The following is a 14,837-nucleotide window of genomic DNA, read 5'->3' on the forward strand; positions in this document are numbered from 1 at the left end:
GGGCACTAGTGCTGCAGGAGCCACCCTTACATGTGCAGTGGGCACCTAGTACTGGATTGATTAACTTCATGAATTCAGCCCCCTTCCATCTTCCTCAGAAGGAGCTAGTATGAGAACCAGGACTGAATGAACCCACCTGCAACTAAAAAGGTTTTTGGAATCTTTTAAGAGACTGACCACAAATTGATCAAGGAAGCCATAACAGATGGGTTCTCACAAATTAAATGGAATTTGGCTCAAGGAGCAGTGGTAAAAGGCTTGATGGGTTTTTTAAAATGTTCTTTTAATAACAAAAGGAGCCAATTCCTGAATTCTCAGATTATGTGTAATTCAAATTCTGCCAAGACCTTCATTTTTACATATTCTGAAATAATCAATTCTAAGACATAAGAACCTTCACTCTTTTATTTTCTCAAATAAACTTCCCAAAAGGAAGATATTTTAAGAGCATTTTCAAACATCTTTGGCATCACATAAAAAAGAAATCTCGTGTAAAAAACGAAATGTCATCTGAACTTTTATAATACAAAGGCGCAATCCAATATGAACATATAAAATATATACAAATATAGTGCATGGTCAGTCACTTAATACAGCTCTCTACAAAAAAGAAACTTTAGAAATTAAAAAAAAAAAAAAAGTAACTACTTAATCTCAAAAGTCCTGCCTTCTCTCTCAGGGTCCAAGTTCCTGTTTATCGTCCCGAGGGAAGAGAGGTGGTTTGGAGAATTTAGGGGGAGGGGTGGCCTGAGCCCCTCAGTTCCGCCACGGTCTCCACATGGAGTCTGCCGTGAGCGAGGGGCCGCTGGAAGGAGACACTGCGTTGGGGCCCACCGAGGTCCCGCTGTTGCTGGTGTAGACTGGGATGACTGGGCCGCTGTGAGCGAAAGCCCCATTGGGGATGAGGAAGGCAAACTGGCCGTCCGGCGCCGGCACCACTTGGAAGCCGCCGAACACCTTAGCCGCCTCTCCAGCCGGGCTGCCCAGCTTGCAGGGCGCGCCGCCGGGAGGGGGCGCCGCACCCCCGGGGATCGGCACGAGCGGCGGCGGCGGCGCGAACGGCGCGTGCTGCGGGCCGCCAGGTCCTGGCGGGGGCGGCGGCGGCGCCTGCAAGGCGGGGTGCGGCTGCCCTGGGTAGGTCATGGCGTTGATCTGGGTCATGCAGTTGGCCAGGTGGCCGAGGAGTCGGGTGCGCACCTCGGTGTTAACGCCCTCACACGTGGACAGGAAGCGGGTCACCTCGTTCATGCACTCGCTGAAGCCGGCGCGGTACTTCCCCAGCACGCTCGGGTCTGTGCTTAGCGCGGCTGCGGGCCAGAAGAAGACGAATGGGTCACCGAACGGCCCTGGCCCCGAAGCCACCGCCTTCGCCCTGGGAGGTCCCCGCGGCGCGTCTCCCTGACCACCCGCCCGCGGAACTGCCTCTGGGTAGCCGGCTGGGTTTAGAAAAACCATCCACCTCTCCACACTAGCTTGGCGACCGACCCCGAGACGCTCCCTTTTCCATTCCCTGTTGCTTCATTTAACCTGATCTGAAGCCTCAAATTTGCCTCCTCCCCACCCCCGCGCGATGTGACCTTGGATAGTGCCCTTCCCCCTCTTCTGCACCATCCGAGCCTTATTTCCCCTTATGTAGCGGGCGAGGAGGGCGTGCTAAACCAGATGACCCCAGGCTCCACGCAGCTTAAAAACCGCCACGGTTCTAAATCCTTTCACCCCCATCCGCTTCCCCCACTGCCAAGCCGCCCGCCGCCCTCGCCACTACAACCTCTCTCCCTCCCTTTCCGGAACAGTAACAACTTGGAGTTGTGGCTATAAATAAGCCCCAGACCGTGGGAACGCAAGAGTGAGCCAAGGCAGTAAAATGTAGCTGAATGCCTCTCACAACCACGGGCGGAAGTCTGGAAGAAATCACCGCGGGGCGAGAGGGACGCCCGCAGAGGGGGACGCGGCTAGCCGCTCTCACCCGTCATCTGTGCCCGCTGCAGGTTCCGGAGGTGTTTCACTGTCATTTCCAGAATGTCCGCCTTCTCCAGCTTGGAATGCCGCGAACTCTGCACAGAAGAGGAGGCAAAGGAGGAAAGTGAGAGCCTCGACAGAGGCCTCGGAATGGTGGGGGTCCGTCCCTCCCCCCGGCCACGGCGGCGACAGCCCTAGACCTCGGCTAGAGGGGCCCAGCTCTCCCGCCTCTGAGAATGCAGTGCAGGCAGGGAAGACCCCGCAGGCAAGGGGATTTCATTCTTAATACCTGGGAGAGAGAGAGAGAGGAAAAAAAAAAGCAGAATTACCCACTTACATCTTTTTTAAGAGCATCCAAAATCAGTGTTTTTAGCTGGCTCAGACTTTCATTTATTCTTGCTCTTCGTCTTTTCTCCATGATAGGCTTTGATGACTGCAAAGAAAATTTTTAAAAAAGAGCGCTTGAGTTCCCATGGGACCTGCCATTTCTCCCCGCGATTTTAAGGGAGAAAGGAGCCCCAACCCCGACTTAATTTCTTGGGGGTGCAGAGAAATACAGGTACTGCCCTTACCTTTCTGTGCTCAGATGCTGTCTTTGGTTTATCCGGTGTCGTGTTGACACTGGCTGGGGTAGCAGCCACCGGGGACGAGGAATTTTTCTCCATTATATCAGCTGGCATTTTCTTTTTCTTTTTTTTTAATCCCTAGAGAATTTTATTTTTGTAGTTCTTCACGCAAAAATTATTGTTTTGCTTATGTCCCTTTTACTTTAGACTTTCTCAAAACTACTGAGCAAGTGCTGAGGGTTTATTATATCTTATGGCTACTTGGTGATCGGTAGCGCAATTCCAGGACCAAGGAGAGAGGTAGACGGGGGATTCCGCTGTTATCAGCACCAGCTCCGGATCCTGTGTGATCCCCAGGCCCTGGCGGCCTCTATATATATCTGGGACTGCACGCGAACGGCTCGTGTGAAACTTCCCAAACTTTCTTTCCCACAGTAACTTTCAGCCAATGGGAGGAGGAGACACGCGGCACCGCTCGTGGACCGCGCCCCCCCATTGGCCGCCAGGCACAAGGCCTGGCGGCCAATGGCGCGCGCCTGAGCCCGGGGCACCAGAGGCTACAACGTCAATCAAAAGGATTTTAACCCTTTGCTACTCTCCCTGCTGGGCTTTGCTTTAGAAAGATTTTTCCGCATTGGGTTTGCCCTAGTCTAGTTTATTTCTCTTGGGGCTTCGGCCTTTGCTCTTTATTTCCTTTCATATGTAATAGAGCTGCTTTGCCACTAATAAGTTCATTTGAAATATATATTTTAAAAGGTTTAGAAGGACAGGGATTAAAGGTTATAAATGCAGTGGTTAGAACAGGGGAATGTGTGTAAGGGTGTGAGTTATGAAAAGATCTAAGTGATTTCCCTCTCACACTCCGCACGTTCGGGGGAGGAGGGGGGTGAAAGTTAACCATGCAAAAAAGGACAAAAAAATTTCCTTTTGCATGCAGAAAAGGAAACTGTGCCTCCATCTTACATTTGCAGATTTTTCAGAGCAAGGTGGTTTTCAATCCCCGCCCACACCCCGGACCCCTCCCCCGGTCCGTCCCTCATTTCTCCTCTGGAGTTGGGGGCCTTGGACCCCGCGCTTCCCCAGGAAACAATCAGAATAATTTCCAACTGAGCAGAAAGGAAATGGAATTTCAAATGAAAGATTAACAAGGGGGGCTTTGATAGCAATGCCTCAAGGACGCGCGCACGTCCTTGCCACCCTTTCCCTTTCCACCCACCGCCTCTAGGTTCTGCAGCGCGCCAAGGCGGCCTGCCAAGCGGCAGCCTCTCCCTCCTTTCCGCCCCGCAGGCGGCCAGGGCAGCCTAGGCACCCGGCGCGCGCGGGCCCTTTAAGAGCTACACCAGCCGAGCTGCAGTTTGACATCAGCCGGCCGGCGAGGGCGCGCCTGGAGCCGGAGCACGTGCCAGGATGTTTTATTGCCGCCGCGACTGCGGCCGGGCTGGGAGGATGTGTGTGTGTGCGTGCGTGTGTGAGTGTGTGTGCGCGCGCCCCGGGGGCAGGGAGGCGGGGGGCGGCGGCGGGCGGCGGAGCGCGGGGGCTGGTTCCTGGTCTCCGGGAGAAGCCAAGAAGGTAAATAGCAGCTGCTGTGCTCAAGCCTGGGAAAACCCCGCCCCCTGCGCCAGGCCTGGGCTCATTGGCGCGCGCTGCGTGTGGGGTGTGTGTGTGTGTGTGTGTCCGGGCCCCCCCTCCTCCGGCCCCCGCCGGGCCTGGAATCCGAGGGGGCGGCGGACTGGGAGCCTAGCCCAGGCGCTGACCACCCGACCCCCCACCCCCAACTACCCCCGGGCCAAGGTCAGCCCTTCCGGGCGGGGAGCGCACGCCCTGGGGTGGAGAGTGGGTAATTATTCCAACCCCCCTCCACCCCTGATTTCGGGCTTGAGGTTTTAACTCCGCCGAAAGCCTCACTAGCAACAGCCCGGGGGAGGGGTGGGGGCCTTGTTTGCTCCCTGCCCTGGCCCTCCCTCCCCCCGCGGGGCCCCCGGCGCCCGCCGTGGTCACGAGATGCCTGACCGCACTTAGGAAGCGGCCGGGTCAGCCTCCTGCCTCCGCTCGGCGGCTGCGGTTAAAGCGGCTTCGCGCCGCCCGCCTTCTCTCCGAGTCCAGGGAGGCCAGGCAGCTCCCCCTCGCTGCGCCCCGGAGGCCGCCGGCGGGCGGCCGGGAGGAGGCGGGCGGCGCGGGCGGCTGCGTGCTGCCGGCTGGCCGGGCCGCGCGCCGGGAGGAGCCGCCGCCGCCGCCGCCGCCGGGTGCCACGTGGCGGGCGCCGGGCCGGGAGCGCCAGGGCTCTGGCGGCGGCCTCCCTGGGGGATTTGCCGCGCAGGGCGGGCGACGCGCACTGCCCCGGCCGGCCGCCGTCGCCCCCGCCGCCTCCCTCCCGCTCGCCGGCCTGCCCGGGTCGCCAGCCCCCGCGCCCCCACCCCTTCCGCCCTTCCTGCCGCCCAGGAGCTCGGGGAGCTGCTCGGGCGGCTCGGGGCAGCCCAGGAGCCGAGCGCGTCTTGTTTGATGTCGGCCCCCACCCCCTCCCCCTCCCAGTCCTCCAGGCTTAGAGGCCGCCGGAGGCCTGGCACACATTTCTCAGTCACTTCATTCCTTCCTTCCTCTGAGCTCCCCACTGAGATAATGTTGTAAATGATTTCACCAGATCTGGTCCCGGATGAGATTCAGCGGTTCCTGGCTCTGGGTGACCTTGGGCAAGCCCCTCTCTTCCTTTCATTACAGGACGCATGCTCTGTGCCAGACACAGTGTTAAACCCTGGGATTACCACGAGAGATACAGTGGCAGCTTGCAAGAAACTGATGGTCAGCTCTGGAGGCAAACAGACTGATTTTCTGATTAATGACGGAAGCATGCCTCTATTCTTATTCCTTTCTCTTGGAGCTTGGGTGATGGCCCAAGAGATCAGGAGAACCTAAAAGAAACGCTGGACCACGTCTGTATGGGCAGCACTATTGCTGGTCTATGTGGGGGAGAGGGACAGGGATGAATATAATATTAATAGTTTTCGTTCACAGGAAGCCTAGGGCAGAGAAATACTGTACTTTTACGTGTAGCTGACATCTGCCTATTTTCCCATATATTCCTTTGGTAGATCCTAGGTTCAAGAGAGACAGTTATTTGTCTAGATAAAAGTAAAATGCTGTGAAGGTTTAGGATAATTGATTGACTCATAAATTGGAGTATCCTGAAAAACTTCCTAGAGGAGGTGGCCTGTGCTTTGTATATTGAAAAATAGTTAGGATTGGGGCACTGGAGATGTGGTGAGTCATGAGGCTGGAAAGGATGACAGTACCTATGGGATCCACAGCCTGGACTTTGAAGCTTGAGGTCTTTACTCGAGGAACATGGTCTGGAGCCCAGGCTGTGTGACAGGCAAGAGTGTAAGAAGCTACTGGAGGAGGAGGCTTCAGTCCCTTTAACATCTTGCTAAAGACTTACCTTTACACAATGGAGAGCTGTGAAATGCTCTTGAGCAGAAAAGGGACATCAGAGTTCTCCTTTAGGAAGATGGTTCTGGCAAAAGAATGGAGAGTGGTTTGCAAAGTTTGAAGGCAGAGGGCCCAGTTAGGAGGTGCAAGGCAGTAAAGGAGGTTCCTAGGTGACAGGTTTAGACTGACACCCGGAAGCACCTGCCTAGAACCAGCTCACCTGGGTGTTGACTGCACATTGTCCAGTGACCCAAGTTTTGCAGAAACCTGCTACCCTTTACTGCAGTGCTTCCCCACAACCTGAAATCTAATCAAGGAATCTTTGTGACTGGGACCTTATTTACCTTCCAACCCTCATTTTCATCTTCCAGAATAGCCCTCAAGTCTGCAGCCAAATCTGTACCTCATTGCAGGCTGAGTTTACTTACTCTGGCCCCTTGGGTTCCTCTCTGGGATTTGTGTTTGTGTGTGTGTGTTCTTAACACACTGCAGAGTGGGCTGTGTCCCACCACGTTCTGAAGAAATGATGAACAATGCCTCTTTTGTTGACCTGCAACCTGGGCCAGTGGGGTAGGGCTTTTCTTTTTTATTTTAAGCAGATGGAAAAGTGGTGATGACAGAAAATTGTCTGTTGCTTTTGAAAAAGTGGAGTTTCCCTGTGTGTTTGACATCTTCTTGGTGAAAGGTGATGAGCCTGTGAAGTTACCTGGCTTTCTGCTATGCAAACTTTGCAAGCTTCTTAAAATGCTTCTGCTCAGCATCTGACTTTTTAAAAACTGCATAAATACTCTGACCCAGATTCTTCCAAGGAAAGAAAATGTTCCTTGGGAAGCTTGTTAACCCTTTCTGGCTTCCCTCCAGATCTATAAGAGCCAGTGACTTCCTCTATTAAACTCTTCTATGACATTGAATGCTGTCTGCTCTTGGGCCCTAATTAACTAACCAGGTATACCACCCACTGTCCCTTCCAGCCTAAGAACCTTTTTTTCTCTCCCATTTCTGTCCTCTCCTTGGAATTTGGCACCCCGAAGGTGCGTGGAGAATGTTGAACATAGTCAAGTTATGGTCTCACTGCAGTGCCTAAAAAAGCCTCACTGGTCAAATAGTTAATCAACAACTCGTTTATTGCCACTTTAGGAGTGCTTACACTGGTAGAATGAGCAAATAGTTTAAACACACACACACATATTTTCAGATAGTTGGTCAAAATTTTGCCATGAATTTGTCTCTAGGCCAGATAAACAAACAAACAAACCTATGATATCCTAGCCCTCGTCCCAGTCATTCAAGAAGAAAGTCTCCTTGCAGATGTGCTCAGAGACTATTTTTCAGCATTTTTATCCTGGGCAGTGAAAATATCACCAACAGGAGACTCTCTACACCTTCTCAAATGGGAAACCAAGTTCCTACACTCAAGAAAAACCTTTTCAGTTTGGAAAGCTCTTCTTAGAAAAAGTCTTCATTTTTCCATCTTCCTTGTCCCCTCCCTGCTCCAAAGCACAGAGAAAATTTAAACTTTTTCATCAGAGGATGTCACTTCTTTGATCCCGCTTTGAGACAAGCAAGACACCAGGAATCTTGCTCACTGTATCATGCCCAATAGATACAATCAGGGGCTGCTGTGTTTGTCTCCTCCCTTTCTGCCCCATGAAGGGTGATTTTTCTCCATCTTATTGCATCACCTGTTTGCTTTAAACCATAAAACAAATAACCACATCTCTAGTGAGACTCCCCTTTGTCCCTGGGTATCATAATGGTCTGTGGGTTTGGTTTAAAGCTAAAGAAAGGAGAAAGAGCGAGAGAAGAAGAAAAAAGGTATTTTGCCTGAGGACTTGAAGCTTTTTTTTCCCCCCTCTTTTCCTCCGCTTGACTGACTTTCTCACACTCAGATTCCCTGCAGCCTGCCAGGGACGTGGTAGCTGCCCTGCCAAGGGCTATCCTGGGAAGGCTATTGAAAGAGCTTTGAGTAAGTACACACTGGGCGGATTTTCCCCTCCCCTCCATACCTGCTCTGCACCTGTACAGGGAGCAGTCCCACACCTATCACCTGATCGCAGCCCTTTCAGAGACCGTGAGAAAAATAAAGCCCAGGATAGAGAGATGTTTGTCTCTGTAGGGCTGTAGCCAGCTCCCTGCAGTCCAAGTGCCCAGAAACAGCACATTCCTGGCTTGGTGTGCACGCGTGTTTGCCCACGAGCGTGCTAGGTAGGGGCACTGGGAAGGGGAGGAAGCCAGGCATCACCTGCATAATGTAATGACTGCCTGGCCACCTCCATCTCCTGGCATCTGCCTGACTGGTGGTTTTGTGATCCTTTACTAGAATCATTATTATGGTACTTCCAGATAAGAGTCCGTATGTGCTCACGGCAACAGAGCTCACCACAGGGATTTCTGACCTTAAAGTTCACAGATAAACCCCCAGGGAGCCTGTGAAGGCCCTGAAATGGAATTCTTTCCATGCAGAAGTTTAATAAAATACTTTTTGAATCAATGAACGAATGCCTCATTCCCCCCCCCACCCAAGAAGAGTGTCCATAGCATTTAGCAGAATCTCAAAGTTTTTTGTGACCCAGAAAGGTTGAGGAAGCTGATCGAGGCTATCTACACCCACCTAAGTGGGTACTCTCAAGGCCCAGAGAGGGCCAGACATTGGTTCAAGCAACACAGGGCCAGACATTGGTTCAAGCAACACAGGGCCAGAGCGGGGGCCAGAAGCCAGCTCAGAGCCCTTTCCAGCATGCTACAGTGAGGTGGGCATTGGGAAATTGATGGTGGGGTTTATAGAGTTGTGATCAGCATCAGAACTTGAATTTAAAATAGATACTGTAATAAAGATACTTTGAATTTCCAGCACATTCCCCCCCTTAATTTTGAGGCACTTGTGCTCTGCACTTAGCATTTGGATGGGGAAAGGGATAGGCAAGAAAGCCAAGTGTCTACCCATAGAAGAGGATTCAGGAATGCTTGCAGTGAGAGTCCTGGTTGCCATGCAGTGGCGTTTGAAACAACCGCAACTCTACATTCCATCTTTGATAAAAATAAGTTGCTGCTTCTGAACAAAACTGCCTAGTTGGTTTCTGGCCAAGCTAGGACCTTGAACTGCAAACTAGGGGTGAAGATGGAAAAATAGAAGCTTTCAGCATTTGCTCATAATGTAATACTTTATGCTACCCCCTCCCCCGACCCCATCTTGGAAAACTTGACTACAGCCAGCGGGACCAAGGGAATGTGCACTTTTCTAATGGGCCCTGAAAGAGAATGGTTGCCAGGAAGGGCTTTCCCAAAGGGTGGGGGCTGGGCACTGGGAACAGCTTAACTCCCACATTTGGCCTGGCCTCCCACAGCAGTCATCGCAGGCAGGCTCCAAATGTGCTTTCAGCTAACCTTTTACCCTCTGAGCAGGGCTGTAGTGAGGCAAGCCTTCAAGCCCAGGGATGAAGGTGGGCATTCCCGGGGGATGTTATGGATGTTGACTTGCATGCTTGTGTGTGAAAGGCTCAGAACTACACAGGGCCTGATGCCCCTAGGGGCCTCTGGAAGGTTCAGGAAGGTGGGGTAAAGTCTTAGCCCCTTTACGCCTGGGACATGCATTTGTTTGGCTTGCTCATGCTGTTCAAATTTTGACATCAGATCAAATTCCTCAAAAAAAAACAAAAACAATTCAGCTAGCCAGGAGAATCATTTGCATAAAACTTAGGGCTAGATGAAAGTATAAGGCATAGTTTAAATCAAAGTCACTGTCATTGTTATCCTTGCTTATTTTCCTCAGCTTACAGAGAGGGTTGAGGGAGACAGAGGAAGAGACCTAAGAGGTGGCTGAATGGGTCCACCGATTAAATGCATGGGAAAATTGGAAGAAGTGACTGGACTAAGGTTTAACAGTGTCCCCAGAAAGGGAAGAGAAAGCCAGAATTAGGCTCAAGTTTCCTGCTCACCAGTCCAGAAACCCGCCCTGCTATATCTGTAAGAATGTTTTGAAATATCATCTACAGCAAGTGACTAACATTACCACCAGAGATGAATTTTCTGGTTGAGAACCAGAGCTACCTGCTGGTGTGCGGCCATATGATAGACTATGCCCAGCACACAGCATTGTTAAATGCCAGGCTTGCTGCACTGTGATTCCCTCTTGAATTTGTTCACCACCCTGTGAGCTCCAGAAAAGAAGCGATCTTGATTTCTAAGTTCCAGGAGACAGAAAGTCAGTTACGCAGGGGCCACACGGAATAGCAGATGGAGAGGTGAGAAAAAGAATGAATTTTTCCTAAGTGGTAGAGAGCTGGTGAGGGTTTCCCAGGTGGCACTAGTGGTAAAGAACCCTCCTGCCAATGCAGGAGATGCCAGAGACTCGGGCTTGATCCCTGAGTTGGGAAGATCCCCTGGAGGAGGAAATTGCAAGTTACTCATCTTCTTGCCTGGAAAATTCCATGGACAGAGGAGCCTGGCAGATTATAGTCCATGGGGTCACAAAGAGTTGGACACAACTGATGAACTGAGTGCACACACACACACACACACACAAAGATGGTATTTGCATGTGAGATATATACTTTCCTTTTAGATATCAGCCTTAGGGAACAAGCCTTCTAACACTGGGGGGTTGGAAACTTCTGGTCTCTTCCAAAGAGTTCCTCACTTGTCCTCCTGCCTTGTAGTACTTGACAGTGGACAGAACACTTTCTACTTCATTACAGCATTTTGTTCTCATAGAAGGTCTTTTTTTTTTTTTTTTTTCCCACAGAAGGTCTTGATGGAAGGCCCATGGAGGGAGACAGAGAGAGGATTCAAGTGATTAGTTCAGGAGACCATGGGCTATTGGAGGCAAAGGTTACAGAATAGACAAGCTTCCTGGAAAATAGTGCTTCTGAAGAAACAGGGCAGGGAGCTTAGAGCCCAGGAGAGAACAGACTTTCCTTTCTCAGTCACCAGCAAGAATAAGATGTCCAGAAACTGGAACAGAGGGGAGAAGGGCAATAACTGTCAACTTGGTAGAGCAGAGCAGTAATCTGGAAGGCAAGGAGCAAGGGTATTTTCTTGTGGTGGGAAGCCAGGGGGGATGAGGTGAGGGAAAGGAATCCACTTAGCCAGAGGTGACTGAGCAAGTTCCAGAAAGGACACGGACAGTTGATGATCATAGATTTTACTGGACTGAGGCTGAGCTGGCTAGTTCAACATCCGAAATCATCTAAGAAATTTCCCAGAACATCTCAAGAGACTGGGTCTGTGACTGAGGGCCCTTATAGAACTCTGGAACCTACATCACTTTTCCTCACTAGTTATTTGTTCTATGCTGTTTGTATTGCTATAGGCATAACATAAGTGCCCACAGACTGGAAAAAGTGATGGAATTGTTTGGGATGATGACAGGGAATGGGGGCAGTACCGAGACTGCATCCTACTCTGTCGCCAGTCTGAGGGTGGTGGTCCTGGAGAGGAGGTGGCGGGCTGATTCAGAACAGAGGGGGAGGCAAGCACATCAGTTTCTTGTAGCACCAGAGAAAGAACCAAGGACCCAGGCTTCATCTCCAGCTCTCTGACCGTGTAGGCAACTGTGCACACATCACAGTGCATTCTGGCTCCCCCCAGTCCAATTCTAGGGGAGACATTATGGGAAGTAGAGGAGAGGAAGATCTCCTTTTGCCTGGTTGGACTTCCATAGGCCCCTTGCCTGACTGACAGAGGTCTCTTGATAAAGTCCCCTAGTGTGGCTGCCTCCCGGAGCATGTTGCCAAACTGCATGTCTCATCCATGGATCTAGCTGTGGGCATTTTTGCTCCAGGCTCCCACAGGCACAGAGGAACCAGGTACTCATGTTCAATATTTGAGCTCCTTGTCTTGGCAGGCGAGGGCCACTATTCAACCCTTTCCACCCCCCTCACCTGCTCTCAAAGTCCTGGCACCTGGGACAGATCTGGCTTGGTGTCTAGAACCCCATCTGAATGGAAGGTGGAGTTCCAGTTTGTCTTCTTTGCATGGAGTGAACCTGTGTGGATGGTAGTCAGACTACCCAGCCAGGGGTTAAAACTGTCCAATCTCCAATTGCCTGTTTAACTTAATTCAGGTCAATGACTACTAGTGAGCACTGACTATGTGGAGGGGCTTCCCTGGTGGTTCAGTGGTAAAGAACCCACCTTCCAATGCAGGAGACACAGGTTCAATCCTTGGGTCAGCAAGATCCCCTGGAGAAGGAAATGGCAACTTACTTCATTCTTGCCTGGGAAATCCCATGGACAGAGAGAGGAGCCTGGTGGGCTACAGTTATTGATGTTGCAAAAGAGTCAGACAGAACTTAGTGACTAAATAGCAACTGTGTAGAGGGCAGAACCACACACCTAATTTTTTTCAAATTAAATTTGGCTTTATTTATGTATTTACGTATGCACACCTATTTTGACAGCTACTTCCATCCCTGCCTGCTATTCAAATGCTATTCATCTGTGCAGAGGGGTGGCATCCCAGGTTTGTATTATAAAAGTTGCCCCTTTACTTCCCACATTCTTTACTTCCATTGCTTCTCTAATAAAGAAGTGAAAAAACTCCTTATGGCATCTGGTACAATGTCTTTCACAGAGTCATCACCCTGAAATACTTGGAGAATAAATGCATGAATAAACTTCAACATTAAAAAATAAAAGTTTTACTGGTGATTCAATGGACCCCTGAGAGGATCAGTGTATTTTTCTAAATTTTCCTTGGTTGCTGAGTGCAAGTGCCTCCGGGCAAGCGCCTCTGGGCAGCAGGGACACCCCTGTGGACAGCTCTCGTCTGTTGCAATCAGGTGGATTGAGAGGAATCTGCGGCTGTGCTTTCCCAGGCCTATCTTTATTGATGGTTATTAAATACACACCAGCACATGGCAATACGAAAGTACAAAGCAATTCCCAGGGTAAGGTACGTGGGAAGGAGCGAGATACTGAGCTCCCAAACAATTCTACAGTAATCGCAGTCTGCCGTATCTACGTATGGTTAATAAGTAAGATGTAAGCAGGCAAGTTCCATCACTGGGCAGCAGATGGAAAGGAAAAAGGCCATGGGAGAGATCACTAGGCCTGCTGGAAAACTGGCAAAGAAAACAAGCAGGATACCTGGGAAAGGTGAGTCTGGTGGGCCGTCACCGGGAAGTGTGGAAGCCTACACCTTGTCCCCAGGACAGACCACTGCTCACATCCTCCTGCCTCACTCTCCCTATGCATGCCAGCCCCTCATGGAAGATTTTGTGTAACCAAGAATATATAGGAATCACAGCCGGACACACTGGGTTAAATGTGTCAGTACAGAGCATGAAAACACCTGTTTTTACAGAGTACCCCAACACACCTGTTGTTTTATGATGCTGAGTGTTATTGATAAAGGGGGCTATAAAGTCAAGGTCTCTTATATTTAAATAGCACCTTCCTTGATATTTTACAGCTAAGATTTGACTGTGATTATTTCTGTTAGGAATGTTGAGTGCATAATCTCTACGTATGTGCAGGGAGGCTAAAAAGCAAAGACTCTGGAGCCCGACTGCCTGGGTTCCTGTTCTAGCTTGTTCACTTTCTAAATATGTGACATGACCATTCTATGCCTCAATTTACTTGCCTGTCAAATGGGGAAAAATTCAAAGTGCTTACCTTATAGGATTGTTAGGAGGACTAATATATATAATATGTTAAGAACGGTACCTGGTATATTGTAAACACAAATATAAATTCTCAGCTGCTTTTACCATTCATATGTATGTATATGCCATATATTGATATATACGTGCCATGTATTTATATATTTATATCTAACATATAAGATAGATATAAGCTCATATAAGATAGATATAAGATATAAGCTCATTCACTTAAAAATATTCAAAATATGTTAATATTCTCAAAGAAATGGATGAACAACCACTGTGATATATTGGTCCATGAGTATTTGGCAAACCAAAAGCTTCAGCCAGTCTTTTATGAATCACAGGCTGTGGGACCAGGAGAAGCCTAAAAGGTTAGCTGGCTTCTCCTTCTTTTCCAGGAAGGAGGGTCTCTACCATCTGAGCACTCTGGTTGTGGCTTTGTTTGTGGGAAAATGCCAACCTTGGTGTAGTCTTGTCTGGAATAATTAGAACCTCAGGCCTGTAGAGGGGCTTTCCTGGTAGCTCAGCTGGTAAAGAATCCGCCTGAAATGCAGGAGACCCTGGTTTGATTCCTGGGTTGGGAAGATCCCCTGGAGAAGGGATAGGCTACCCACTCCAGTATTCTTGGGCTTTCCTGGTAGCTTAGACAGTAAAGAATCCCTCTGCAATGCGAGAGACCTGGGTTCAATCCCTGGGTTAGAAAGATCCCCTGGAGGAGTGCATGGCAAGCCACTCTAGTATTCTTACCTGGAGAATCCCCATGGACTGAAGAGCCTGGAGGGCTACAGTCAGTGGGGTTGCAGAGTCGGACATGACTGAATGACTAAGCATGACACAGCACGGGCCTGCGGCAAGGAGAGTTCTGGATGGAGGCAGGTATATCGTCAGGGGCCAGGCGCACAGGATGTGTGGATGACTCACTCCCCCTCCCCCACCCCTGGAAGGACCAGGAACGCTGCAGAGGAACACTCCATCTAAAAGAGTAAACATTGGCAGGCCCTCCCTGGATCCCAGTCACACTTCCATGAGATAAGATGGGTGGGAAAAATGAATACCTGAGACCTTTCTTGATCTAATAGATTCTTAGAGATGACCATATAATTTATGGTCTAAACTGGAACACTTGAGAGAGTGAAAGCTAACAATTATGTCAGGACAATTGGCATAAAAAATGGGACATGTGGTCATTGTAATTCTGTGGGCCTATGATGGCAGGTCCTAGATTGTTCATCTGTCTATTTAGGTATCTTTTATCAGAGAAGCTTCCTAAGAAGAAATTTTTT

General features: G+C 50.0%; 1 protein-coding gene across 1 annotated transcript; it reads right to left on the bottom strand.

Moving 5' to 3' along the window:
• Positions 1-400: 400 nt before the first annotated feature.
• Positions 401-2,918, bottom strand: HES1 (hes family bHLH transcription factor 1). Its single transcript, XM_043473337.1, has 4 exons — positions 2,532-2,918; positions 2,297-2,392; positions 1,967-2,054; positions 401-1,307 (listed from the first exon to the last, which is right to left on the bottom strand). The coding sequence occupies exons 1-4, from the start codon at positions 2,637-2,639 to the stop codon at positions 757-759; spliced, it is 843 nt and encodes a 280-aa protein (XP_043329272.1). The 5' UTR covers positions 2,640-2,918; the 3' UTR covers positions 401-756.
• Positions 2,919-14,837: the final 11,919 nt, after the last annotated feature.

Source organism: Cervus canadensis, chromosome 7, assembly GCF_019320065.1.
Source record: "Cervus canadensis isolate Bull #8, Minnesota chromosome 7, ASM1932006v1, whole genome shotgun sequence".
Taxonomy (NCBI): domain Eukaryota; kingdom Metazoa; phylum Chordata; class Mammalia; order Artiodactyla; family Cervidae; genus Cervus; species Cervus canadensis.